Source organism: Daphnia pulex, chromosome 6 (genome assembly GCF_021134715.1).
Source record: "Daphnia pulex isolate KAP4 chromosome 6, ASM2113471v1".
Taxonomy (NCBI): Eukaryota; Metazoa; Arthropoda; class Branchiopoda; order Diplostraca; family Daphniidae; genus Daphnia; species Daphnia pulex.
The window spans coordinates 235,410-263,078 of record NC_060022.1 but is presented as its reverse complement, the minus strand read 5'-3'; the positions used below and the strand labels follow the sequence as shown (position 1 = coordinate 263,078).

General features: G+C 43.5%; 3 protein-coding genes across 4 annotated transcripts; all 3 read left to right on the top strand.

Moving 5' to 3' along the window:
- The first annotated feature begins 4,656 nt into the window (after positions 1-4,656).
- LOC124196398 (mucin-2-like) lies at positions 4,657-18,454 on the top strand. The gene is made up of 5 exons (XM_046591459.1): positions 4,657-4,792; positions 8,719-9,712; positions 12,144-14,650; positions 14,732-17,203; positions 17,268-18,454. Exons 2-5 carry the CDS (start codon positions 9,689-9,691, stop codon positions 17,797-17,799), a joined length of 5,535 nt encoding a protein of 1,844 aa, XP_046447415.1. The 5' UTR covers positions 4,657-4,792; positions 8,719-9,688; the 3' UTR covers positions 17,800-18,454.
- Positions 18,455-23,205: 4,751 nt separating this feature from the next.
- Positions 23,206-23,966, top strand: LOC124196420. Its single transcript, XM_046591504.1, has 2 exons — positions 23,206-23,348; positions 23,488-23,966. The coding sequence occupies exons 1-2, from the start codon at positions 23,337-23,339 to the stop codon at positions 23,833-23,835; spliced, it is 360 nt and encodes a 119-aa protein (XP_046447460.1). The 5' UTR covers positions 23,206-23,336; the 3' UTR covers positions 23,836-23,966.
- A 2,380-nt stretch (positions 23,967-26,346) lies between these two features.
- Positions 26,347-27,462, top strand: LOC124196415. Of its 2 annotated transcripts, XM_046591499.1 has the most exons (3): positions 26,347-26,485; positions 26,591-26,729; positions 26,838-27,462. In XM_046591499.1, exons 1-3 carry the CDS (start codon positions 26,474-26,476, stop codon positions 27,278-27,280), a joined length of 594 nt encoding a protein of 197 aa, XP_046447455.1. In that variant the 5' UTR covers positions 26,347-26,473; the 3' UTR covers positions 27,281-27,462. The 2 variants fall into 2 exon arrangements, with proteins under 2 accessions (XP_046447455.1, XP_046447454.1); XM_046591498.1 differs by having other exon boundaries at positions 26,591-27,462.
- The last annotated feature ends 207 nt before the right edge of the window (positions 27,463-27,669 follow it).

The following is a 27,669-nucleotide window of genomic DNA, read 5'->3' as shown; positions in this document are numbered from 1 at the left end:
CAATACTCTAACGAACATAATCTCAAAAGAAGCCCTTGACAATAAGAAACTCGATAAAAGGATAGACCTAATTTGATTTTTTTACAAAAGAGTGTTGTGTGTATGTAACCAGAACAATCTTTTTCTTAAAAAATCGAAAGGATTGAAGAGGTTCTCCGGGCGGCTTTTGTTTTTTTGGCCTTATAGCGTCTAACTATACTATCCAGCATATGAAATGACCGTGATTTCACATTGTCTCCTTGTTTCTTTTGGCTGAGCTTGTCTTCTTGACTTTATTTTATGGCTGTGTGGCTCATCCTCTAGCGAAAGAACTCGAGGGGATATGTTACTATATACCCACACACACACACACACACAGCTGGATGATGGCGCTGGGAATTGGAAAGTGTCTTGGAAATATTGTTTAAGGTCCCCGCGCTCCGTTCCGCAGAAAAATGTTAAGGCCACGTGTAGCATATAACATATCAGATAAAAGAAGACCAGCGAATATCAGACAAATCCTCTCTCTTTTCTTTTTTGGCTGCTATATAGTATTGGAATGTTATTTTGTTTTCCTCTTGTGTTTATTTTGGCTAGCGCGGCTCACGATGCGGCCCTATAGTGCTGAGGAAACGATAGATCCGTCGTTCAATAGTCGAAGCCAAAAAGAGGTTTTTACACACACGAGAGAGAGAGAAGAGACTAGCAGTCATCACAAGTTTGGCGAGGAGGGCCCTTTCACTTTCTTTCCATACGTCTATTATGTACAAGTCCGCCATATTGCAGCAACACAATGGCACCATGAATTTAATATATTCCTCCAACAGGATAATACACGTAACCTATTCGCCTCCCCCGTCTTTTCTCTCTCATCTTCTTCTTCTCCTTTCTTTTCCATTTCACTCGAGCTTGCATATTCCATCAGCTTTCAACAGAGAAATAACAGAGAGAGACTCTCTTCTATATAATTCTATTGCCGATTTGAATTTTTTCTTATTTCCCGCCGGTCGAACAATTCGACCTCAATCAGCCAAAACGACAGCAGAGAACTTGTGCGGTCGTGTTTGTTGTCTATTTCTTCTTCTCTTTTCCCGATCTCTGCTCTTGGCATTTGACATCACGGATATGGCATCAACACGCTGCACGCGGGACTGTACTCTCATATTGCACCTCTATAGCTATTGTTGACTAGCACTACTGTTACTGTCGAATCGTGGCCAGCTTCTTTTTTTTTAGAAAGGAAAGCATCGCATTTCCAGCGGGAAATAAGGAAACGTTGAATCAGCTTTTTATTTAGACACAGGTATATACGGGACCTTGTCACCTTCACCGCAAAAGTGGATGACATTCTATGTAGAATAAGGAAGAGAGACTCACACACTATACAACTCTTTTGTGAAATGTTCTACATGTATATAACAAGAGTCCAAGGATTGTCGTGTAAGGTGTCCCGCTCGTCCGTGAACTCTTGGCCCGCCAATCATGCCGGCGCAGATGACATGGGCACTTTTTGATGGATGGCTTATTCGCCAAAAGAGAACGGGCGACATTTCTGCCAGTACGAAAAAGGCAATCGTGGAATGTACAAGACAAGAAAGTAAGGAGCTATAGGTCTCTCATCGAACGACTGTAGAAATATCCAAGACAACACGACAGAGAGAGAAGGGGAAAAAGAGATGACTTAATGAACAATAATTGGGCAGCAGCAGCCTAGAGTGCGCAGCACAATATCATCATCATCAGCCAGAGGTAAGAAAAGAAAAGCGGGACAAGAGCAACAGCAGCAGCAGCGCAGGTCCCGTTAGATTGTGCACCCGTACATACGCACGTATATATGTTCTCATCTATACAGTTGTGGCTTTTGCTGCAAGTGATTAGCGCGCCGTCTATGGGGCGCGTCGAGTGGAGATGTTCGTGCCAGGGACAACCCCAACCAAACTGCAATGCGCATTGGCCTAGCTGCTTGCGGTATTAAAAGCCGCCAAGAAGATGAAGAAGAAGATGAATCTTTCTTTATACAGCATAGTACGTAGAAGAAGACTCTCCCCTTTTTATTTCCAGAGAGAAAGGGAGAGTAAAAAAAAAGAAGAAGAGTCTTTTGTATTCGATGGAAATCTTCTGCCAAAAAATTGAAGAAGAGAAAAGAAAAATATAAGCCGTGGGACTTGTTCCGCGACAATGAAAAAATGGCTGCCACCATACGGTTGGTTGTCTAATATTGGACTCGAAACATATTGTTGCTTATTTGCTTATTTCTGCTTGTGTCAGCAGCTTTCGACAGTCTTGGTATTAGCAGTCTCTGCACTACATACATGCACGGACCAGTTGGCATGTCGAGAAACTAGTCTTATCTCACCATTGGCTTTTGTCATAGGTATTCACCTCTGTACGATGATTCTCAGCACTGGGAAAAAAGATGAAAGTGTGGCATGTCATCCGACGCGCCCAAAAAATTTTCTGCCCACACCAACAAAAATCTGGTGATCCCATCCCGCTGTAAAAGTTAAAAAAAAAAAAAAAAAGTGGGTGACATACACGACGTGAAGCCGTTCGTTTTTCCCACCGATTGTTTCGTCATGGCAGCAGCCAGCCAGCCAGCCATCCAACTATGGTTGAAACTGCACCTATATACAAGCATTGTATAATGAATGGGAGAATTTCTTGGGTGACGCTTGATGCGCACTTTTCCTTCGTCAGATTGTTTTATTATTGCTTTCATACTCTCTGCGTGTGAGCTTTTTTTTAAAAAATTTGCTCGGGTTGTGTGTGCTGAGACGTTTGGACCCGACACCTCACGCGCGCGGACTACAAACCGCGTGAACGAACAAATAACAAACCGGTGCGCGCGGGACCGGCTAAAGTCATGTCTAATGGTAGCGCAAAAAAATAAAAATTCGGTTTGTACGTACGGTCGTTTCTCCCGCCGGTTTACAGTCAATCCCGACAATATATCAAAAAGAAAAGAAAAATACAAAACTCGCCTTTTCTCTCCTCCGCCCCGTGAAGAATCGTTTTCCCTTTTGACTCTCTCTCTCTCTCTCTCACTCTCTTTCCTTTTTATTTTAATATTCCATCTTCTTCTTCTTGGTTTTGGGTTGTGTTAGGGTCTGTGGCGCTGTTACACGTCGCGTGGATGGTAATCTTTTCTTCTTAAACGAACAAGTAGGCTATAATTTATTGCGTGCGCTGGTTTTATCAGTTGGAGTAGCAGAATGAGGCAGCAGCTTCTAGTTCTTCTTCGCCATTGCGTTTAAGAAATCAGGACACATGTGTGTACGTGTGTGTTTATACAGCGGCGATTAACTGGACTGTAAAAGCGAATAACAGAATGAAACGAATAAAACATCGGTCAAAAAATGACCAAAGGCTGTACGTATAGATAAGGAAATGAGGACTATGTTGTGTCCTCCGGGCAGCAGCAGCAGCAAACTGCATCTCTTATATCGTACACAATAAATTACGAGGGCCTTTTTTTAAAAAAATTTATTAGACTTCCAAGTAAAAGACATTTACGGAGAGAGAGAGAGAGAGATAAATACGAAGGAATTTGCTACGGATATCTGTTACTGCCGTGCGCCATTTGAGCAGCACTTAAAGAGATTTACAAGAAAAAATTGTGACGACGAACAAAAAACAGCGCGGATAGGATGTAACAAGGCAGATTAACCCGAATTAAAAATGCGCTTATTTGGTTATTATACCTAAATCCTCTTTGCTGATGGCCTCCCTCACAACAACTCTTATCTCTCTCTCTCTCTCTCTGTCTGTGTTATGCAAAACGGTTTGAGTACAAGGCGAAGAAGAAGAGTCAGCAACAACCAGCCAGAAAAAAAGTGAAAGTGAAAATATAGACGGGGAACTTTTTTTCTTCTTCTCCATTATTTATATTTTTATAGTTGTACAGACAATACGTCTGCTGGGCTTCTCTCTCGGCGGCTCATCTTCTTCTGGACAATCAGCACTGCTGTCGTTATTCGGCGGTTATTATTAAATAGTCTGTATGTCGTCTTCCATATAACCAAAAACGGAAACGTGCAGTCGAACAAAAGATGGAAGAAGATGAGCTGATGCACAGTTCAGCATAGCTATTACATTATTACGCACTCTATTCAACTTTTTTTGGGGGATAGACTAAACAGATTTTCGTGTAAATAGCAGGTCCCCCCCGAGATCTTTTATACTCCTTGGCCACTGGACTTTGGTGATGCAAACGAAATTATGCCGTCTGGACGGTTTAAGAAAATATTCAAACAATATACAGCGGCGGCCCGTCCTTAATAGAAAGCGGGGGCACTTGAAAGGAAGAGTTGAAGTAAACGCAATTGAATAATTTAAATAACCGAAAAAAATCTCGTGAACTCACGCGTGACCGTTCAAATTTGGCTCTTTAGCCAGGACTCGTGTCCATATAATATCAGAGACATGTGAAAAAAACTTGTTGGTTAGAATTTGTGTTGCAAATCTGATTTTGTCAATATCTAGTTTTATCGTATTTCCCGGTTTTATTTGATTTATTTATTTTTATTTTGTTATTTAGTTTTTTTTCCCAATCATTTTTATTGAATATTTGTTTTTTTAGACATTTTCAATTTTGAGTTTGTTCAATTCGACTCAATTTCGCAATCTGGCAATTGGCAAATGCAAATTAGGGCCATCCCAGATCGCAGACGACAATTTAGCGAACGACACATGATGAGATGTCTTTGTCTTTTTAAATTTTGAACGTGAAAATACTAGATATCAGAGATAAAATCTAGGAAATCATTGGAAATCATTTGTGCATTTCATAATGGACATCATACTATTTTGGCAGGTATGTTTAACTTTAATTTTCTAAACCTGAGTGAATTATTGTGTAGTGTAAAGAGCTGGTAGGGCAGACACAGACCTAGCTGTTTTTCTTGCCAGAGACCAGGATGAGGCTACATGGGCCAAATTAGGAGAAAACTTTAAAGAAAATGATGGAGGTATCATTTCAGGCATTCTTGTCCAACATCACCCATGTGAACAAGTCATATGGTGGTTCTCGTTGGTGAAGCAACTTAAACACTCAGAACTACCAACAGGTTTCTTCAGTACGTTGAAGACTACTTGAAGTTTACTTGTCGAGTTTTTTATTTAGTTCAAAAACAAGACAAAGCTGATTCATTGTATTACGTTTTTAGAAAAACCAAATGATTGAAGTTTTATTTTGTTTTTTCAAACTAATATTTGCAACGCTAGTTGGCAGAGCGGACGACGGTGTCTAACGAGAGGAAAGCACTTGAAAACAAACCCCCGCACACTAGCAAAGAAAAAAGAAAAAGAAATAAAAGTCAATATAATTAGACCGCGCAGTTTTGAGCGTGAGTCAATCGTTTCGTAATTTTAGACATTCTGAATCGGCGACGCTATGCGATTCGATCGCGGTCGCCATCAACGCGTGGCCGTGGCGGTTCTCACCTTTCGGTTATTCTTTTTCTCTCTCTTTTCTTTTCTCCCCTTTTCTGGGAGAACAATCCAAAAACCGTCCAGGCGAGGCTTTTATCCATCCACAACAGCATAATAACACGACAACAACAGCAACAAATCTTGTATTAGCTATTTTATTTTCTTTTTTCTTTCTTCTTTCTCGTGAATTAACAGTCTCTCTCTGCCCGTGGCTGTTATTATGTTTTTGTGGAACAAATCAAAGAGGACGACGTCGGCGACGATGGGGGCTGGTGAAAGAGTAGAGAGATGGGTGGAGGGGTGGTCGGTTCTTCCCATCGAGGAGTGACGAGCAAATTACATGTTCAAAAGGAATGAAAGAAGAAGAAGAAGAAGAGACCCAGCATCGATAATTGGCCGAGCGAACGCAAACTTGCACACACACACAGAGCGCAACGCGCCGGGTCCCGCTTTCCTCCACACATTTTTACTTCTACGTCATTAATCTTCTTCTTCGCCTTCTTTTCAGTCTTCGCCTTTTCTTACACGGTATTACAAACATTTTCTCCCTTCGTGAAATCAAAATGTCCCCCCCCCCTCTCTATCCACTTCGTGAAATTTATCTCAGCCGGGTTCTTTTTTAACAGTCGAATTTAACACGGACCGTGTGTACATCTCTCTCTCTCTCTATTGCGTTGTTGTCGCTGTTTTTATCCACACTATTTTGATAAGACTCTTCTTCTTCTTCTTCTCTCTTTTGTCTGTTGCACGCAGGGGATAGAGAGAGAGAAAACAAAAACAACACGGGAGCGGATCGCCCGTCAACGTGAAATCGCGCACTGTAGTCGCCGGGGTAATTTGTGTGATGCGCTCCGTTATATGCTGTGCCGCTGCTGCATACATATATCCGCACACGAAGTGCAGGTGAGAAAAAGCTCTGGCTTTTCCCTTTTGTTATCTCTCTCTCTCGACTCTTTCCTACCTTGTAGACAGCAGCTACCTGCCGCCTTGTGTAGTGTCTATACAGAGACGCACACGTACATAAACGTGAATAAATCTACGGGTTCAAGAGATCACTGCGCCAGTCATTCCCGGGCCTCGCGCGTAGATGGGAATTTCGTGCGATGAATATATCCAGCGGAATTCTAAATCACTGACACGGAGCGAGGAGGAATTGACAAATTTTTTCGTTTCTTTTTTTTTTTTGGGACGGCGGTTTGAAATCGGTTCAGTCGTCCTCGTCCGGGAATTCTTATTTGCGGTGGATGCGGAGAGCGTCAATTGAACTTGGCGCTGGTCTCGCGGCCCCCACCGACGCAATAAACAAGTCCAAGGCGGCGTGGGTGGTGTGCTCTCATGATGGATTTCATAATGAGGTCACGATGAAATGTTCTCTCTCTCTTTCTCTGAATTCCAGTGTCGACCTTCGCTTTTTTTGAGAGAAGAACCGCTCGCCCGTCAAATCATCCGAAGGTTCAACCGAAAATTCGGATTCGCCTTCCAAGGCGAAAAAAGGGGAGAATTGAAAAGTGAAAAGAAGAGTGTGAAGCCAAAGATGAGAGGGCGTCGATATAATCAGTGACAATGGTCGCCTCGAGCGCCGTTCGCTGCTTGCCAACGAGTATGTCGTGAGTGCCGCAAATTTACATCTCTTGCCTAATTCCCAAACGGAAATTGAATTAACAAATGACGGTTATCCCGCGCGACGTAATACATTGGCTCACTTGACGCCAGCGTGAGTCAACATTATCGGTTGCTACACGGTGTCAAGTGACCGACACTGCGCAGGTGAAGAAAATTAAAATCAAACGATTCGATGAGAAATGGAAGAAGAAGAAAGCGCCGCATCGATTTTGAATGGCCAAAAATGGTCAAAGCGAAATGGGAAACGTGTTGCAAAAAAAAATAAGAGAGGGGGTAGGTTGTCTGTTACGGCATCTGAATCTCTCTCTCTCTGTGTGTTACGTGGAAATTTGCATTCCAATCAGCCAACAAGGAGAAAAGAGCAGAGACAGAAACAGACAAGACAAAACGAATACCGTTTGGGATAGTACGGCAATCGCATCAGTTGTGTGTAGTTGATGGACGTTCGTTGTTTACGGTTGATACTATATAGGAGCGAAAGGGAGGAGATTTCTCTGACCGGGTGGAGTGGCAACACACGACGACGTAACATTCGTATAGTGAAGAAGACTATCTCTATACTACACACAGCTGATGTGTGTGTGTAGCTATGGGTCTTTATCGTCTTCGGAAACGGAGAAAAGACGAGAGACACCGGCGACGACCGAAGAAAAGAGAAAGACGATAAATTTGGAATTCTCCGAATGAAGAAGAACAAACGTCCAGGCAAAAAGTATACCAGGAAAAACCGCCGCGCACAAAAATGGCAGAATAGCCAACAGCCAAATCGAAAATTTTTTCCAGCTTGAAAACAACAAAAAGAATAAAAGAGTTTCACCTTATTCGGTGTATTGACATCACACAGTAGATCACGGAGGACTGTCGTCTGCTACAAATCATTTTTCCGTGTTGAGCTCGTTTTCTCCCCGCGCGCTCGTGACAGCCCTCCCCAATATATCGTCCCTGCAACACCAAAACGCATAAAAGTATCGGGAAAATCTATTTCCATTATATTCAGATTTATTTATTTTTTATTACGGGTGTTTGGTCTCCTTGCTTGTGTTACACAGTCCGCAGGCACCAGCAGCTCTTTTTTTGCATAATATTGCAGTGCTGGAGACGGACTGCTCCGTTGCAACGTGACGTGAGTGACACTAAAGTGTAGCCTATATGGTTGCTGCTGCTGGGTGCGTCTATACTTGGGAGAGTATTATACATACCTAACAAAATATTAGACATTGTGTTTGTTCGCCGGAGAAGAATGTGTCATCCGAATCGAGTCCGGACGTGTTTTTCTTTCACGTTACGAGAGGAGAAATCTTTTTTCCCTTTTTTTCAACCGAAAATGTCAAAAAAGATTCTTTTATATTTTTCTGCCTGAATGACATGCAAGAAAGGAAATGAAAAGCTCCGGGGAGAGAAAATATCTAAGTTGCCTATAAGTGAAATCGGTCAAATAAAAATAAATCCAACAGGGAAAAGTGACCGAGAATTATGATTATTATTATTTATTTTACTTCTTTATTTGTATAGCCGGTAGCCAGTCGTTTTTTAGTTTAGTTTATATAAAAAAAGATGTTGACTTTGAGTTGATTTCCATCAGAGCCGGAAGACAATCATAATATTTATTTGTTTTGTTTCAATTTTCTCGGAATTTTTTTGGTTTTTTCTTCGTCATCAAATCTAACAATCTCTTGTTTTATTCAGACGGTGTGGGAAGTTGTTCGTCTTCCTATCCTCTCTCTCGGAATAAAGAGACAGAAAGCGGATGCAAGCGCCAGCCAAAAAACCAACAGCGCAGTACTTTGCAGCACACTTCCGGATTTGTCGTCGCATTTCTTTCTACTCAGACTGCAATTCTTCTTTGATAGTTATAACCGGCGAGGACCTAAAAATACCCAGAAGCCACAACGATGATGATGAGAAGAAGGTAGTATATCCTACTTCAAAAAAAAACAAAAAGATCTAAGACTGTAATTAGCGGTGTAGCCCTTGGTTGGATGGATGGAAAAAATCCGGGTGTGTGTATCAAACAAAAGAACATAATGGGATGACATATATCCCCCCTCCCCCCGTCATTCCATCTCTTCTGGGAATGTTGCAAAACAAAACAGCACCAAGGCGAAAAAGAGAACCAGCAGAAACTTTGCTTGATAGTGCTGCAGTAGTCGTTTGGTGGGAGTGACTTATCCATCCACCGGAGAAAGAGAGAGAGAGAGTGAAGAGAGCCGCCCACACGATCTGCACCAATGTGCATTCTGTGCTGCACAGTGTATGTCTATCCCCCCTCTCTCTCTAGCTCTGCCTTTCTAGCATAGAGACATAAGTCTTATGACGTCGCTACAGCAGCAGCAGCACCCAAGGTGTATAGGTTTTTATAGACGCACTATACGTCCCGCCGGTTGTGTATAAAGCTCAGTTGGTCATCAAAGACGTACGTTCACTCCATCCGAGTCTGTCTAGTGTGTTGCATCGTCGTCCTCCTCCAGTCGTCGTACACTTAAAACAACAACAACTCTCTCTTATATTCCCTCCACAGTTTTCCCTGGTACATCATTTCTGTATTGGGTTTCAACGCGGTTCACATTCCCTCCCAAGTGATTCTTCTATTGAGGGAAGGAGGGAGCAGGTTTTTATTTAAGATCCGGTGGTGCCAATTCCGATTCGGAGGACAATTATGAAGTCGACACTGCGCCTCACGGTAAGTCCCGAAATTTTTATTTTTCCGTTCAATTTTGTATGTGTGCGTGTGTGGGAGGGAGTAGGAAATCTCTCGATCACCATCACTGTCGATGATTGAGAATTTTTTGGCAGAAGAGAATTAAGACATCGATTGATGGCGGAGAGAGAGAGAGAGCGTTCAGATGGTCGTGAGGAAGGACGAGGGGGGTACTGGGGATGGGTCAGGATATTATAAAAACAGAAAAAAATGATTGGATCGAAAGAGAGAGTGAGAGTTCTTCTTCTTTTGGACGTCTGCGCTGTGTGTGTGTTTTCTCTCTCCTCGAAATCATAGACTTATACAAAACCGAAAGGAATAACACACATCTTATTTACCGATGATGACGGGGTAGCTCTTTTAGTTGTGACTTTTGCGACTCGGTGGAAAGGGGGAACAGGCACATCACGAACCCCAAACAAAAAAAAGGGGGTTGGAAAAGGTTTGAAATATCCCAAAATGCACGGTCTAACCCACCCCGGAGCGTTATATAAGAAAAAAGAAGAAAAACGAACTTGTTCGCCAGCAGCTAAAAGGGAGAGGTGAGTAGGCCAGGCGTGACTCTCTCTTCTTATTTTAGCGGCCGCCGTCGTCGGTGTCATCATCCCGGCGATGGAACTCACGAAGCTTCAAAACAAAATAACGGGACGAAAAAAAAGAAGAAGAAGAAACATGTTCACGAACGAAAGTGACACGCAGAGCGATCCGAGAGGTTCTTCCCACACACACAAAGCCTGAGGCTATTTTACCGCTGACTTCGGCGGCTCTCGCTCTCCCCCCGCCAGTCAGACTCGACGCCTGGCGTTTGTCTTGCCAAACTGTGCGCGTAGAATATAATAAAAAGTTGCGCGCGTTTGGAAAAAAAAACAAGAAGTTCGGGCAATGTGCCAAGAAGAGTCTCGTGTGCACACACACACTCCCGGGATGGGGTTTCTCTCCTCCTCCTCCTCAAAACTGTGTTTAGAAAGTTTTGAGGACGAGCCGCCGAGAAGCGCGGGTCCCATCACATAAGACACGGTAAGATGTAGACAAGAGAGCGCCGCATCAGAGAGAAAGAGAGTTCGGGACTCTCTCACACGCCCAGTATGAGGCAGAGAACCGGTTGGGAATAGTTTTTTTGAGCGAAAAAAGTTGCGATAAAAGATGCGAGTGCCTTTTTAGATTTTTCACACACACCCCCCCTGAGATTTCTTCTTCTTCTTTTTGAGAAAAATCAGTGCCGGTTATAGGCGATGTCATAAAACAAAAAAAAGTTAAAACATTTTGGAAAGATTCTTTTCCCTGTGGCGGGGCTCATCTGACACTTAACTCATCGTCATCACCTTCGCTTTCAAACTTTTCTATCTTTTAATGATGGCGCGAAACTGCGTGGAAATGAGATGGTAATCCTCCATCATCCGCCGGCTCAAGAGCGAAACGGTTAAAATAATTTAATGAACCCAACAGAGATTCGTATATGGTTATAGGCGAAAGAGAAATGTTTTCATTTCGGTTTCACTAGGCCAAGGACTTGGGAATTTTTCGAGTTTTTTTGTGTGTTTGTGTGTTTGGGGTTTATTAATCATTGCGTTATAGATCCGTCTTGTTCTTCTTCACCTCTAATTTAACTCGGCCGCAATCCGGTCGATAAAATTTCCCATCACTTTTGTTTTTAAAATTCCGGGGCCGATAAGACGTACACAATCATTCCCGCAGTTGCCCTTAAACAAAAGTGAAAGGCACACACACACCACACAACGGTATTCCTCTTTTTTTCTTATTTAGGAAGGTGATGTTCTTTCAGGCGAAGAAGAATCTAATCAATCAATCGTGCGCGCGCCAGATCGTATATAGTTCTATACCATCGATTAAAGTCACCAAGTCCAAACGGCCCTGCCTAAACCCCCCAAAAAAGAAACAGCCGGTTTTGTTATTCACAGATGCAAATCGCAAAATCCAGCCGGGTCCTTTTCTACTGAAAAATATTCAACATTTTATAAAAGGAAAAAAAGGGGAAACATTAGAAAATGCGCCAAGTTTGGGAAAAAACGTGAAGAAAAGATTCTGCAGGTGGTGATGTTTGATGGCGTCGCTTTTTATTTAGCCAGGGTTTCTGCTTTCACTTTTTTTTCTTTTTTCCTTTCCACATATAAATCTTTTGCGTGGCAGTGGCGCACTATAGAACAACAGCTCTCCAGCGACATTTATTGATAATTGCTTTATCCGCGAGTTTTTCCCCCCTCAGTTTTCAAACTCTTTTGAGTCTCTTTCTTTTTCTCCCTCGTGGGAACTTGTTCGACATAATGAGATTTTGATGGCGGTTTTGCGGGCAAGCGAACTCTCTCAATCAGGCGTCGGAACGTGTAACATTTCTGGCGTCCTCTGCCGTTTTTGATGATGTGATGGTGAGCTCATCCACTTTCGATTCGCCCAGGTGGTGATTGCGTTCACCTTGTTGGCGCTGGGCGCACGGGCCCTGCCGACGCTCGACGACGACTACGACGAGGAGGAGCTGCTCATCTCGGAGGCCCTGAAGGGCAGCGTCGAAGAAGCTTCGACGGCGTCCAACAGGCGGCTGTCTACCGGCGGCCGCGGCGGCTCTTCGCAAAAGAGCCAAAGGGTGTTGTTGTCGTCCGGCGAAGATGAGCAGCTGATTAGCATCCCGCCCGTCCTCGTCACTAATTGGGGACTGGCCTTGGTCGATGGAGCTGAGATTAAGAAAGTGCTGGACGAGGAGAACGACATTGGCATCTCGTTTGAGGAGCTCAGCCAATTCCAACTGGAATTCGGCAAGAGAACGGACAACACCAAAAAGCGAAAGGGCAACTTTTTCAATCCGCCCGGATCACAAGTGAAGCCGAGCAATTTCAAGGATCAAGTCAAGACTATCATTCGCACTAAACCCAAGGCTAAGCTCAACATCACGGAGGCCGGACTCTTGGAAGAGACGGCCGTCATCCGCCAGCCGCAATTCCTACGCAAAATCAACGACGGAGGATCCAACACGGCCGCAGTCAACGAATTGAAGGCCGTCGAGACCGAGAGCATCAAGCCCACGGTTGTTGTTGTACAAGACAAGGATGATTCCAGCGAATTTACCAAGTTCCTCGGCTCAGATGACGTCACAACAACAACAACAACTACAACTGAAAATCCATCCACTTTGTTCCCGACTTTCCCTCGTAACCGAGTCAGAACGACAACACCAACAACAACAACAACAACAACAATTTCACCAACGACTGTGGAAATCCGTACAGATGCCCCGAGTGTTGCGGAAGAAGCTGCTGCCGAGACGACGACAGCCGAATCCGTGCCAACAACCACTTTCTCGGTAGTCACCGAGCCTGTGACGTCCACCACCCGGTTCCCACCTCGCAGCAGCACTCCAATGAGTCCGTCCGTTTTCGCTCGTAGCTCATTCTCACCCATCGCTTTTGCCTTGACGACGGAAGGCACCACCGTGCCGTTGACGACTGTCGAGTCTGTAACAACCGAGGCGGGAACAACAACAACAACTTTAGCCCCGACCACTGTGGATAGTGATGATGACGACGAAACTGATGGGCCGGAAGATCCGGAAACCATTTCAGAGGCGACCATCGTCAACAGTTTCGAATCGAGCCGAGAGGGAGGCACTGGACGTGTCAAAGAGACTGGATCCAGGTTGTTTGGTTCAGGCAGAGTCCGTTCCACCACAACAGCGGCGCCGACAACTACAACAACAACATCGGCATCGGATCCAGTTGTGAGCATCCGGTCGGAAGTGACACCCTCCGAGACGACGACGGAAGTTCCATCGACAACCGAAACTTTGGTCGTTAGTTCAACACAAGTCCCTGCCACCGCCTCGGTCGTTGTGACCGATTCCACCGTCGATCTTACCAAGCCATTCACTTTCACTATCGTCACTCCGGAGAAGACGACCGTGACCATCACCAGGACTCCGCCGCCGCTATCCAGTTCTTCGAAATCGACTCCGAGTGTCACCGCTGAGGCCTTTGCGGCCGCCGTTTCGGCTTCCATCAACGGAGGAGGATCGACCACCACTGCAACTCCTCCGGTTGTCAAAACAGCTCCAGTCAACAGCAGAAGCCGAGTCCGTCCAGTGACTGGCAACCGAGCCGAGCAAATTATTCGCACGATCGGTAGCGTTTTCGGTAGCCAAAATGCCAACGCCAACAACGCCGCTGGAACCAACACCAATTCTTCCTCGCGTCGGACTCGGCCCATCAATCGCAACATTTTCAACACTGCCACCGACGCCACAGCGGCGTCGACAACTACCACGGAGTCGATCACAACAACCAGTGAACCCATTACCATTAGAGCTGAGACCGTCATCAACAACTCCCGGCGTACTAGGCCCAACAATCAGGTCACTACTGAGCCAACAACAACAACAACGACAGTGAAATCAGTCGAAGAAGTAGACAATCAGCTCTCGGTTACCACCCCGTCGTTTACCAACAACCGAAGAAGGCCCATCTCGACGACAACAACGGAAAGCTCTGCTGTCACCACTACGACAACCGAGTCGGTCAAAAGTGACACTTCCGGTGAATCGCTTGACGATATTATCAGCATTGACGCCGATTCGATAGTCAACAAACGAGTTCGACCCATCAACAGGAACCTTTTCAACACTGTCACCAACCCGACAACTACCACAACAACAACCACCGAAGCTGCCCAGACGACAGTCGAATCTGTCACTGAGACTCGACCAACGACAACCGGAACACCAAGGACCAGACCCTCGGCTATTCGATCAACCACAGAATCGATTTTCGACTCGTTTTTCACGACGACAGTCGATTCCGACGTTTCATCCGAATCGACCAGCACGGACAGCGTCATTGCGACTACGTTCCAAGTGGAATTGAAAGTAGCGGACGTCACAACTGCACAGCCAACCACCACAACTGAACTACCCAAAAGGTAAAATTGCATTGATATTTAATGAATTATAGTTAAACAAGACGATTAACATTCTCCCTTTTTAATGTTAAAAATGAACAGTTCTACCACAGTTGAACCTTCAACAACGACAACTGTGCCCGAGACGTCGCCAGCAACAACTTCAACAGCTGCACCTTCTTCCACTGTCACTGCCGCTCGTGGAGGTAATCGAAGGATCGGAGGAGGACGCAGACCCTCACCAGCAACAACAACAACAACAGTTGCATCCGTCGCTGTTGAAACAAACGACATTCCGGCCGCTAACGAAGGAGCCCAGTCGTTTGGTGGCAGACGGCCAGGAGGTCTACGCAGGCGACCGCAGTCAAGCACAGCACGATCAGTGGACGCAAGCCCAGTCGAGAATCAAGTTCCCTCCGTCTCGCCGTCAGTTTCACCAATCAATAACCGACGAAGGCCAACAACAACGACGACCACAACAACAACAACCGAAACCACAACTACTGTTGGCCAAACGACAACGATCGAGCCGGTTAAGGTAGAAGAATCCGTCGCAACTACCTCCAATCCGCAAGAAGAAACGCCAACTGAAGTGATTGAGAGCGTTCGAGTAACCAAGCCATCAACAACAACAACCACCACCCAAGCCGCAACCACAGTGGAAATAACGACCGTCTCTACAACCCCGGTCGTTAGTAGTACAACAACCGAATCTGCCGCTCCAATTGAAAGTTCGTCTACCAGCGCAACCGTCGGCCAATTAGCCGTGGAGGACAGTGTGACCGTAGCAGCGGCGGAATCCCAATCAACTGAAACTCCGCGAGGAGGAGTCGTTTCACTTTTTGCTGGCCGGAGGAGAACGACCCAAAGTCCTGTCACAACCACCGCCGCCGTCACAGCTGAAGTCAGTGAATCGACTTCGACAGCAGCTCCTGCTGCTATTTCGGTCACTGCCCGTCTTGGAATTCGGCGAAGGCCGTCTGTTGCCACCACGACTGTTTCACCGAGTAGCACCACCACTGCATCCAGTGATGCATCCAGCTCAACTACGGCCCGTGTTGCTGCCAATAATGCCGGTGGTGGGATAGCTTCACTTTTCGGCGGACGAAGAAGAACAACGGCTACCCCTCAAGTGGTCAGCGAAGCTCCAGTTCAATCGGCGGATACCAATTCCGCTGCAGTGGCTAACATTATTAGCGGACGCCGGCCAGGACGACCTACCGCCCGAACGACAACTACCACCACTCAAAGTCCTTTCGTCGATTCGACTGAAGAGCTTTTGGACGACAATGTCGAGGATGATTTCGGTGTCGTCGACGACGAAGAACTTCTAGACGATGAAGAGAATTTCTCTGTTGAATCGTTCGGCATTTCGGTGGATTCTTTCGGTGGTAGGCGGAGACCTTCCAGCACTACTAGCGCCCCAGTCTCGACGACTGGATTGACGGGTTTGTTGAGCGGAAGACGGCCAGGAGCAGGACGCAGGATCGACACTAGCATTCCCATCGTTCAGAGTCTCGAAGTCACTCAGGCACCAACTGAAGCCCCGGCTGTTGGTGGACTGGCCAGTCTTTTAGCCCGACGACCTGTTGCGAGACCGACAACTACAACCACCGAGGGACCAGCTCTAGTTGAAACGAATGCCGGAATCGGATCAGCTGCAGTTGCCAGCATCATTAGCGGGCGACGGCCAGGCTCTGGAACTAGACCAACAACGACAACAACAACAACCACTCCAAGAGCAATTTCATCTGACGATCAAAGCTCAGCATCCAATGATACCCTAGCTGCTAATAATAATGGAACAACCGGAATTGCCAACCTATTCGGCGGGCGAAGACCTGGAGCCGGACGAACGACGACTGCGAGAACCCTCACAGATGTCGCCGTTGAAACTGAAGCCGTTATTCCGGCAACCGCAGCAGCCAACAGCAGCACTAATGCGTTGGCTAGTCTCGTGAGTGGTCGTCGACCAGGCGTCCGTCCTACGACAACTACTACTGCCTCACCTATTGTGGCGCTGGAAACGAACGATGAATCCGAAGAGGAAGCCCCAACGACCGTCGACAGCCTCACTGAAGCCACTGAAGCCCCGTCCACTCCCGGTGGATTGGCTGGCCTTTTGGCTCGTCGTCCGTCAGTCCGAACGACCACGACAACCACAGAAACTCCCGCTAGAACTGAAAGCAATGCTGGATCAGCAGCTGTGGCCAGCATCATTAGCGGGCGACGGCCAGGAGTGAGGACTACAACTGCCCGAACGGCCACCAGTGAGTCGACCAACAGCAGCGCCGAAGTGGAAGACAACCAGCCGGCCTCGAATACAACGTCGTCGACTGAAGCCAACGTCGCATCCACCAACGGATTGGCTGGATTATTGGCCCGGCGACCTGCCAGACCGACCACCACAACAACTACCACGTCGAGGCCCGTTGAAGAGACAACAACAATCCGTTTGACTCCTACCAGGACCACTGCCAGCCGATTCCGTCCAGGAGTCTCATCTACAACGCCGGAAACTTTGGCGGAAGGCGAAGTCCCTACTCTTCCAGCCCGTACTACTCGACTCTTGAGGTATGCATTTCCTATCCATTTCTGAAATAATAACTGAATTGACGCATTGGTTCATTGGCAACAGAAACCGGACGTCGAATACGCCGGAAGTCAACAGCGTTTCCATCCAAGCCCAGCAAATCGGCGAGAGAATCCGATCGAGAGGCAGAAGCGTCAGCTCGGGCCTCGCCGTCAACACATCCACCACCACGAGCAGCACGACCGCTTCCAGTAGCACAGTCTCAACGGTCACGGACGCTACAACAACAACAACAACAACAGAGGTACCAATCACTTCCACAACTAGCACCAGCGCTCCGCCGACCACCACCACCACCGTCAAGACGGAAGCGGATGCTGTCATCGTGTTACAGGCTGAGCAACCAGCAGGTGTATCGGCCTCTTTAATCGAAACCACCAGCCCGGCCGCGGTGGAGATCACGGATGACTCTTCCATCACGCTCTTCCCAGAGGGCGCCATCGTGCTGGGTTTCTCTTCGTCGACGGAAATCAGCGAGGTCATCCAGATCGTTGGAGAATTGCCACCGCGCTCGTCACGTAACGTCAGCAACGGCAGCAGCAGCAGTAGTAGTAATAGTAATAACACGTCGGAATGATGGTTAATTCTGGTGGTACTGATGGTCGGACTGGTGGCACATACTTAAGATATGCAGAACGTGAACCAAAAAAAAAACCAGGAGAGAGAAAAGGGAAAACGTGGTAGATGGGAAAACAACAAAAACAAAACCAACAGTACCATCAGAGTGTGATTATTATGATTGATGATGATGACGATGTAAAGCTCTAATTATCTTCAAGTGATTTGTCGGCTGTACATATGGGTGTGTAATAAAAACTTTTTGCGTATTCTTTCAACCTTCCTTCGATGCAAATACAATTCTGATAGAAACAACAAATTGAAATAACAGCATTGGCTTTTGACGCTCTTTTTCACTAACACGAGAATTTTGTTTTCGTCAGTTTCTTTAACCAGTAATTTTATACCTCCTTTTCTGTTATAATTGAATGATTCAATCGGCTCAACTTGAACGAAAAAGAAAGAAAAAGTTTCGAGCGTTGATAAATGGAATTTTTTTGTTCCCTCCTTTCCTTTTATTTCCGGCTCAAAATCACTTTTTTTTTCGCTAATGAAGTATATAGTATATTTTATTATTTCTTATAGTTAGAGTAAATAGTATGAATATACACTGAATAATGGAAAAAGAAAATGTATAAAAAATATACGAGCGTGATTCGCTAATTAGAACTTGACCCAATGCATCTGTTTCATTATATTTTCCCGACCTACACCTCCTGAACTGGGAATCTATGGCGACAAATTTGTACATATAACGGTGAGAAATTCCAGTAATTATCCAACAAGTAAATTTGTTCAACATCCGCCCCAGAGATTCGCCATACCGATTAAAAATTCAAAAGAAAGAATAAGTCGTAAAACAGTGGCGCATCACGGGAGCCAATCTGCCCCTTTTGTTTTTTATTATTATCACCATTCATGGGAACTATTCAATTTTTTTTTCTGAATCAGAATAATAACATTTGCCCTACATAATTATGACGATCATTGCTCTGATTCCCACCCACATTGCATTTATGTTATTAAACAGAAAAGATATGCCAATAGGCAATAGCTTTACGGTCTTCACCTATTTATGCTACACACCCACACACAAAGCTCATCCTTTCCCTTTTGCTTGTTGTTTCTCCTTTTTAACAGCGAAGATGCTCTCAGCTTTCAACATTTTCGTTTTGTTTGTTTTTCCGATGGGACGATCGAGTGGAGGATGAAACACTAAACCGTCATGACTTAATATCTCCATGTGCTGGCAGTTTCAGAAGAGCGCAGCTCGCAGAGAAAGTTCTTGTTATCTTTTTAATGCCCCCCGAAATGTACAAACCCACAAGCGATTTGTGGGGGAAGAATAATTCCACACACGAACTCCAAACAACAAACGAAAACTCTTCTACGCCGCTGTGTCGTCTTCATCATTAACGCTCCGGTCACGCAGCAACGAATTCCGGCAATCTCTCTAATGATATCGAAACGTGCACAACGCTACAGAACTACCGCAGCTGTATGTATACGTAACGTATAGGAGGGGGGGTTTGCATACGTATAATCACGTTTTGTTTTCCTTTTTTTTTTGTTTCTGTGTTATATTACACACACTGCCTTATTTAGCATTTGCGTTTTGTTTTGTTTTATGACTTTTCCTCCCGTTTCATCGTAATAGTTTTCTCCGCCGTCTTTTCCCTTTTCTTTCGAGCGACCGGGAAAGCTATAGCTTTATCGTGAACGGTGTACACGAGCTGCTGTAAAACTCAAAAAAACGAATAGAAAAAAAAAGCGGTCGGAAAGTTATTACAGGAACAAAACATTATTCAATATAAATTTAAATTCGGTCTGATTTTCGGGTGAGTAAAAAAAAAATGTCGACAATAAAAAAAAATCTGATAATGATGTGTGACATTTCGAATTATTAGGTGGGAATTGATGGTGAACGATGGGATTTGAAATCGTGACTGATTTTTCAACACGATCCGAAATAAATGATGGATTGCCGGAGCAAATACATACATCGTCTGTATACTTTGTTCCCAAGAAATATGTTCAACACATATGGTAATGCAATCCCTTTGTCGTGCCTGTGACTGATATGGGCTCGATAGGTAATAATAACATGCGCAATTACATGAATCTATCGGGAGACGACCGCCAGCTCACGTTCCCAGCAGCGCGCTTCGATTTCTCGCGGGAACTCTTCTTTTACATAACTATCGATAACTATAAACTTTCTTTGGTTCACAGCAATAGCGGACTGTTGTAAAATATTTATGTTTATGTAAGTATCCTATATTATAAATCTTGTTCCCTTTCTTGGCTTCCAACTTCCAAGAGGGTATTATGACGGTTTCCGATTCGATTTAATTTGTATCGATATTTTATGTTGAGTGTCGTCTGCTTTTTTAGTTTACCAGCAGAACCAGTTTGGAAAAAGAGGCAAAGTTTAAGGTTTAAGAATTAAGATTCCAAAGAAAATGGAACGATAACTTTTTTTGGAAACGTACGCACGTATACTTGTACGTGTCTGCAGTCTGCACGAAAAATAGCAGAACAAATAAAATTACAAAAATGTGGTCGTCGTGTCTGGGTTGTGTGAAATCTGTTGTCTCGACTCTCCATGCTCTCCGTTTCATGCTGTTTAATAGCAGGTATAGAGTTAAAACTGTTCAAAATTTGTGCAATTTTACTTCTTGTCTGGCATTTATCATGTAAGCCTCCTGTCGATGCATGGCAATTATTTGTTTGATGCACTATGTAACCCTTTTCTCTATGCAGATTTTAGGCCTGAGCTAACCATCGTAACAAGATGATTTGCAAGTGTTTCCTGAGCTCGTATTGACCTGTCATCACAACAATCTCATCTCAATCTCACAAGTATAACATGGCTTGGGTAATGATTTTCATTACTTTTATTCCTGTGATCTGCTAGACATTTTAATGAAGCATGACTTCCATTTGACTGCAACTTGTGTTACATGTAAACCTTTAATTCTCCTATTGATTAACAAATTTAACCAAATTACCCACTGTCTCATTCCCAACTTTATCTTAATTTTCGTTTCTGCAATTATTTTTTTGTATTTAACTAAACAGCATCCCATTTGATTGGAGTAATTACCGATGTCGGCCGAGTTACCTATCTCTTCTTCCCCTTTCTTTAAATGTCCTCGTGTACACCCATGCGAGTGTGGGGGTATTCACGAGGGCCCCCTTTTTCCTATCTTGCCTGGCGTATTCAACTCTTCTACCGATGGAGCCCTTGTGGATGCCTGGCCGTATTTCCCAGGCTTAAAGGTAGGGAACATTTATCTACGTTTATTCTTCCTGTTTGGCTATTTGGTGGCGTTAATTGTAAATCGTTACGTACGGGTGTACGATTGTTCCAGAGTGAGCTATCGGTTAACTGGTACTGTTTTCTCTTGCCATTTTTGTTTTCTCCAGTAAGGTTTAACTCATTTTTAGAATGACTGGAGATCAGGCCCTGTTTTTGTTCCTCCAAATTTTGTCAGTGTAATTCATAAATATTTTAGCTTACGAAAATTTTATGACCAGCAAGAGGGACCTGCCGCCACACCGGCACCTCCTTGTTATTCATCGCTATACATAATAATCGTCATCTGAAAATTTTCTCTTTCGTTTGAGCATTCCGAGTCAAACGATGTCGAATTTAGTTCATGGACACTGGGGAGGATTCACTGTCGATGTCATTTCGTCAGCCCCTTTCACTTGATGCCAACCATTTGGCATACGACGAAGAGGAGCTCCTATATCACACGCCAAACCCTTTTCTTTTCCATTTACCTCTCCCTGTTTAGCATGTAATAATAATATGACACTTTCTCTCACTCTCGAAAAAGATTGTGAGACTCTTCTAGTCACGCCAGCAGATCGCGTTGCGGGCGACAACACCGCGCGGCCTATACATGTATAGTACCTGCCGAAACGTAAGCGGTTAAAAGATGCGCATTTATAATTGTAAAAAGTCGCCTCTTAAAAAATAAATACGCAGCGGTGCGGATATGATGCGCAGGAGAAAACGGAAGCTCTCGGAGGAACAGACAGACAATAATAACAACTTCGTGATGCTTCAAGTTCTTTTTTCGGTATATAATGCTGCACCGCCCGTCATTGGAGTGACAATTTGCGTCTTATTATTATACGTAGACAAAAGCCAGTTGGGTGAAACTCTGCGGTCTCGCTAAGCATATGCAGCTACACGCTTGTCTAGATGTCATAGAAACTGAAAACTATAAGCGCATTCGTACGGTGCAAAAATTTCACCGTGACTCTCCATAGACGATTAAGCTTTGAGAATGTGCTCCGGCAGATGTAACACAAGTCTACTCGTCCTCGCGCCTTTTTCATGTAAAGTCAATTATCCCCAACCAATTTCAGTTGCTGGCAAATGAGGCGACGACAAGGACGTGGTGACAACATTGCCGATTTCCAGTTTTACTTTTTATCCCCGTTGCGCGTTGAGAGAATAGACTTAACGACGACTATGCATCGTAATATGGGGGGTACACCGTGACCCTGATTTATGGACATGTTTGCCAAATTTTTACCTATAAATTTGTCAGTAAGGAAAACGGGAAAAGGTTTCGTTGCTATTACCTCCTTATAGCAAGTTGGACCAACGATCGAGTTTAACATGTACGTTGATAGTATTTTAGGAGCGGATAACGGTATGTGTAGTGATTAAAAATCTTGCCGGTACCTTTTTTGGGGTTGATCAGTATATGACTTGATATTCAGCATTCGATTTTATTCGCTGTGTAAACGATATTTAGAAAACAGGTTTCCATCATTAGTATTGAATAGAAAAACTAGTATTAAACATTTGATTTCATTTCCGCCGCATGAACATATTTAAACAATATTTGGGCGTTAAAGTTGTGTATACACCTTCTACTACCCAAATTAAGAGTACGCTATAATTGCCTCTAACTCTGAATGAGTTACCCATTTGATCGAACTCTTCTGGTTTTGATTGCTTCTTGACTGGTTTAGAAGAGCGTCTCGCTCTGATGTTAATCGTAATTACAGTGTAGCTTCGACTAGACGAGACTTCTCCTTCACGTTGGTAAAGTAACACGCTCATGCGTATTTATTCATTACACGAGTCACTGCTCAAAGTCGCTCCTGAATTAAAAAAAAAACCTCAAAGAACTGCCAACTTGTGGAATGAATCTAGCTTTTCAATCTCGCAACCACAACAGAATGTAGGAGAAGAATTAAATCAGGAGACGAAAACACGCAGCGTGTAAAAAAACTTTGCGTTCAAGGAGGCGTGCTCTGCTCTCAAATACCCAAACGAAAGACTTTTGACATTATCACATGACAATTTTTTAGAAGGATTGCATATGTAGGTACGCATCAGAGGCCGCGATCCGTATTTGGGAAAGCTAAGAAGTTTTGGGTGTACTTTAAAAAAACAAGTTTTTTAGCCGGAAGATCAACGCACTATTCTGACCCTGTATACGACCGTATAAATAGAGTTAAGCCAGCATCAGTGTCGTTAAAGTGTCCAGAATCGAAAGAGTCGGAGTCCAAGCTCGTTCCATCATAATGAATTGTCTTGTGAGTATATGCTATATGTATAACTTGTTCCGCGTATAGAGTTGTAAATCCGTGTTGTATGATTTGCGAAAATTCCTAGTTATAAACCTAGTACATACTGTAGTTAACTAATTATATGATTTTGTTTCTATTTTTTTAGATTCTGCTTCCTCTGTTCGCAGCTGCTGTATTGGCAGCTCCACTCAATCAAAATACTCCAGCAAATACTTATCTGATGGACGTCAATTATCCAATCCAGTATGGATATCCGTTCCGGGGTGTGTATGAAGGACAGGATTTGACTCGTCAGAATGTACCCGGATTTACAGTACTGGCCCAGCAAATTGCAGCTTCACTCTCGAATTTGCAGTTGTATTACACCGTTAAAAAGTGGAATACAATTCTATGCTATTTGGATTCCACCTGTCCCGAAGTAGTACTGCCGCCTACACCTCCTTTTGGCAGGGAGCAGGCTTATCCACTTCTCGTATCCGACCAGCTCGCATAATTGACGTTCCATATTGTACCTCAATAACATTTAATAATGTTTCTATTTATGAACTGCTTCTGATTATACGGCGAATTTGGCTAAATCCTACTTAAAAATGAATAAAATATGCAGTACGCACGTCTTCTGAATTTGATAGAATTCTAATATTTCCTAAGAACTATTAAATACTAAAATAGTCCCGATCCGTCCAGCAGATGTCGAGCGCGAATGAGAAAACCGCTTTGATCGTGAGCGGTTTGGAAATTTCTATCGATATGTTTAGCATTAGATATCGATCGAATGCTAGTGTCGTCTGCTCTCGTTTTGTTTACCAGTTTTGAAAACGAGAAGTTCACGGAACGATCACTTTTTTTGGAAACGTACATTGACTATCACGAAAAATAAGGCAACAAATAAAATTATAAAATGTGATCGTCGTGTGAACTTTGGTGTCACGGCTCTCCACTTCAAGCTATTTGGCAGGTAAATGCAACTAAAATTACAAATGGGATGATATTGGCCAGCCTAAACAGAAGAGTAAACCTATTCCAAATTTGTGAAATGCTAGTTTCTGACTAGCATTTATCATGTAAACACGACAGTTTGTTTTCACTATGTAACTTTCTCATGTGTGCAGATTTGAGGCCTGATCCAGCCATCGTAACAATATTTTGATTGTGCTGGTATTGACCTGCCATTAGCAACAAATATCAGTATCATCGCTAAGATATTGATTTTTGTTACTTTTATTAAATTTAGGGTTAAAATTAGGGTCTCATTTTCAACTTTTCCTTACTTGTTGAGTTGTTGTTTCTTTAAATATTTTTCATAACATTTTCTATTTTTTATTTAGATATACAGCATCCCATTGAAGAAACTACCAATGTCGGCCGAGTTATACGTCTCTCTTCTTCCTCTATAGTGTCCTCATGTAGGCCTACGCCCATGTGAATGTACCCACATTACATACGTGCCTCTTTTTCCTATCCTGCCTGGTGGATTCAACTTCACTGCGGATGGAGCACTTGTGCTGGATGCCTGGCCGTATTTCGCAGTCTTAATAAAGGTAGGGCAAATTTATCTTCTTCTTTTTTGACTGTTTGATGGCGTTGATTATGAATCGTTTGATAGTATGGAGTACGATTATTCCTGAGCTAAAGTGATTGACTGGAACTGTTTTCTCTTGGCGTTTTTGTTTACTCAGTTAGGGATCATTAAATAAGTCATTTATAAAATCATAGAACTTTGTGTGTGGGTGAACAATCAAAATTCAAAAACATTTAACTGATGTACTTCAAGCAAAGTGCAACTGGAAATTTTATGACCAAGGGGGACCTGCCACGGTGCCACCAAACCGGCACCTCGTCATTATCTTGATATTAAAAAGGGGTTTGACCAATGGTTTCAAAAGTCAAAATCAAACCCATCTGCTACGAAAACACTTGCGAATAACGGAACATTCCAATGACATAAATTTGTAACATGTTGCCAACAATTTGTTGCAGCTGCTGCACTGATTTTTAAATCGTTTCCCCTGCTGTGGTTGTGTGAGATAGAAAAGCTGATGGAATGTGCCAGACGTGATGTGCCGTCAAAAATGCCAGTAATTTTATTCGTCGTCAACAATGCAAAAAAACACGTCTTGCCGTTTGCTACAAGTGAATAACGAAAAAAATGTTTGCGAGTTGAATAAACTCAAATGGCAATCACAACAAAACTTTTAAAAAAAATTACTCTAACTCGAACCGGTTAAAAACAAATTCAAATTTCTCTGCAATCAGTGCTACTGCACTCGAGCTGTTGGCGCAAGGCAATGCCAGAAAGGGAGTTTTTCAATTCCGAGAATAATATCTGCGATGAACAGAACCTTGAACCTGTTTCCAATCTTACATTTTCTGCAAACAAAATAAAATAGGGGGTTTTGACGTCGGATTCGAACGGATTTGATCCGGATGCATAAATCAAATGCTCCAGCAACGCCCATTTAAATCAAAATTCGGCTTCGGGCTCACAAAAGAAATAAAAGAAATGTATGCTAATAAAAATATAATCACGTAATGACATGCAAGTTGGCTACTCAGTGTCTGTTGCTAACTGTACTGCGCATTAACAAAATTGTATGCAACAGGTGTGAAGATGAATATTAAAAAAACCAGACTGAATTTAAATGAGTTCGTATTATGTATATGGCATTGGCAATCAAAAAGTAATGTCAGACCTCAGACGAATTCAAATTGACATTTCGGGATTGTGTGTTACACTGTACGCTTTTTTTAAAAAAGACATCACCTTTATCACTTGTATAGTGGCATTCCTATTCTTTTTTTTTTTTTTTTTATTTTTGTTGTTGTTGGATATAACGTCGCCATGTCCGTAACGAAGAAATCGTTAAAACGTCAAGAAAAAAACAAAAAAAAAAAATTTTTCGGACCGAACAATTTTGTTGTAATATTTTTTCAATAGCAAAAACAAATTCCGTTGTCGTTCACTTGCTCGTCTTTTGAGTTGAAAGGGGAGGGCATTCTTTAAAACTTGTTTGTCCAGATCAGTGACCCGAACTCCAGCGTATAAAATAACAAAGCGGCCATCACAAGATCTCCAGAATCAAACCAGTCAGTGCCCAAGACAGCGCAGTTTCAAAATCACAAGAATCAACATGAATATCGCGGTCAGTTAATTGCATATTTTTTTTTTCTTTTTTAAGAAGTTACCTTTAAGAATAATCGGGAAAAAAATTAATCTTTAACTCATTTCATTTGATTCTTTATCAAAGGTTATTTTTTCTCTGCTTGTCGCCTGCGTTATGGCAGCTCCCGCTGCAAATCCCCAATTCCCCGCTAGTTATTATTCGATGGAATATCCGGTTTCAGTTGGGGACAACTCTCACACCCGAAGTTTACCAGCGATTACCGGTACGCTAACGGATATGACTCAGTCAATCGCTTCCTGGCAATTATTACAGCTGCGTAGAAAATGGATCATGGTTATTTGCCTAATGGATCCTACATGCCCTTCACTAGAATTCCCAACGAAGCATCCGTGGGCGCCTGCTCGTAATTATCCGCTCCAGTTCAATAGCGATTTTGACAAATGGGCATCACAATACTCCGACATGTTGGCGCCTGGACCAATCACCCGAAATGACGTTCAAAATCCTTTTTATCCCGGTATTCCCTACAGAACTATTCCGGTTACTGAGGATGACGCAGAGGCAAAGTCCACGAGTATGCTAACATCCGCCGCCAATTTTCAAATGTCGCAATGGATCTGGAGGTGGAACATCATTCTTTGCCTTGTCAATCCTTCGTGCCCCAATGTCACAATTCCGTCGACCACCGTGAAGAGAACTCGCAACGGTTATCCGGGTTATCCTTCGTTTCGAGTTGACATGGAGACCCTCAGAGCTATGAACCAAGACCCACGACGTGGTGTGGTAATTCCGGTTTCCTTTGCTCCGCAGTGAGCCAAGATAATCTGAATGCCAATTGTGGAACTTTTCCCTCTTTTGTTTGCTATGTTACACCATTTCGACTTACACTCAAATAGTCAATCCTGTTTTAATTATGCGTATATTTATTTTTCAATTTCATGTACTATTTTTAATACTTTCTTCTTTTAATACACGAGAAACCCTATCACTAAAAACATACTTGACTGGCAAAATAATATGAAAAATGATCATGGTCCGTTTTCGGATTATGGTATTGACGCTATTTTATTTTTTAATTAATTACACATGAGTTTTTTATGCATGGAAATAAATCATATGCACATCTTAGCATAAATAAAAATACCACATAAGTAAAGTTGATTTGCTACAAATTTTTTAATATGGAGTACATTCTGTAAAAA

What these genes read in the sequence shown, in the direction of transcription:
- LOC124196398 (XM_046591459.1), top strand. Translation starts at nt 9,689, where the DNA reads ATGAAGTCGACACTGCGCCTCACG. An exon ending in ACAACTGAACTACCCAAAAG is followed by an intron (nt 14,651 to 14,731) that starts GTAAAATTGCAT and finishes AAAAATGAACAG; the next exon opens with TTCTACCACAGTTGAACCTT. An exon ending in CGTACTACTCGACTCTTGAG is followed by an intron (nt 17,204 to 17,267) that starts GTATGCATTTCC and finishes CATTGGCAACAG; the next exon opens with AAACCGGACGTCGAATACGC.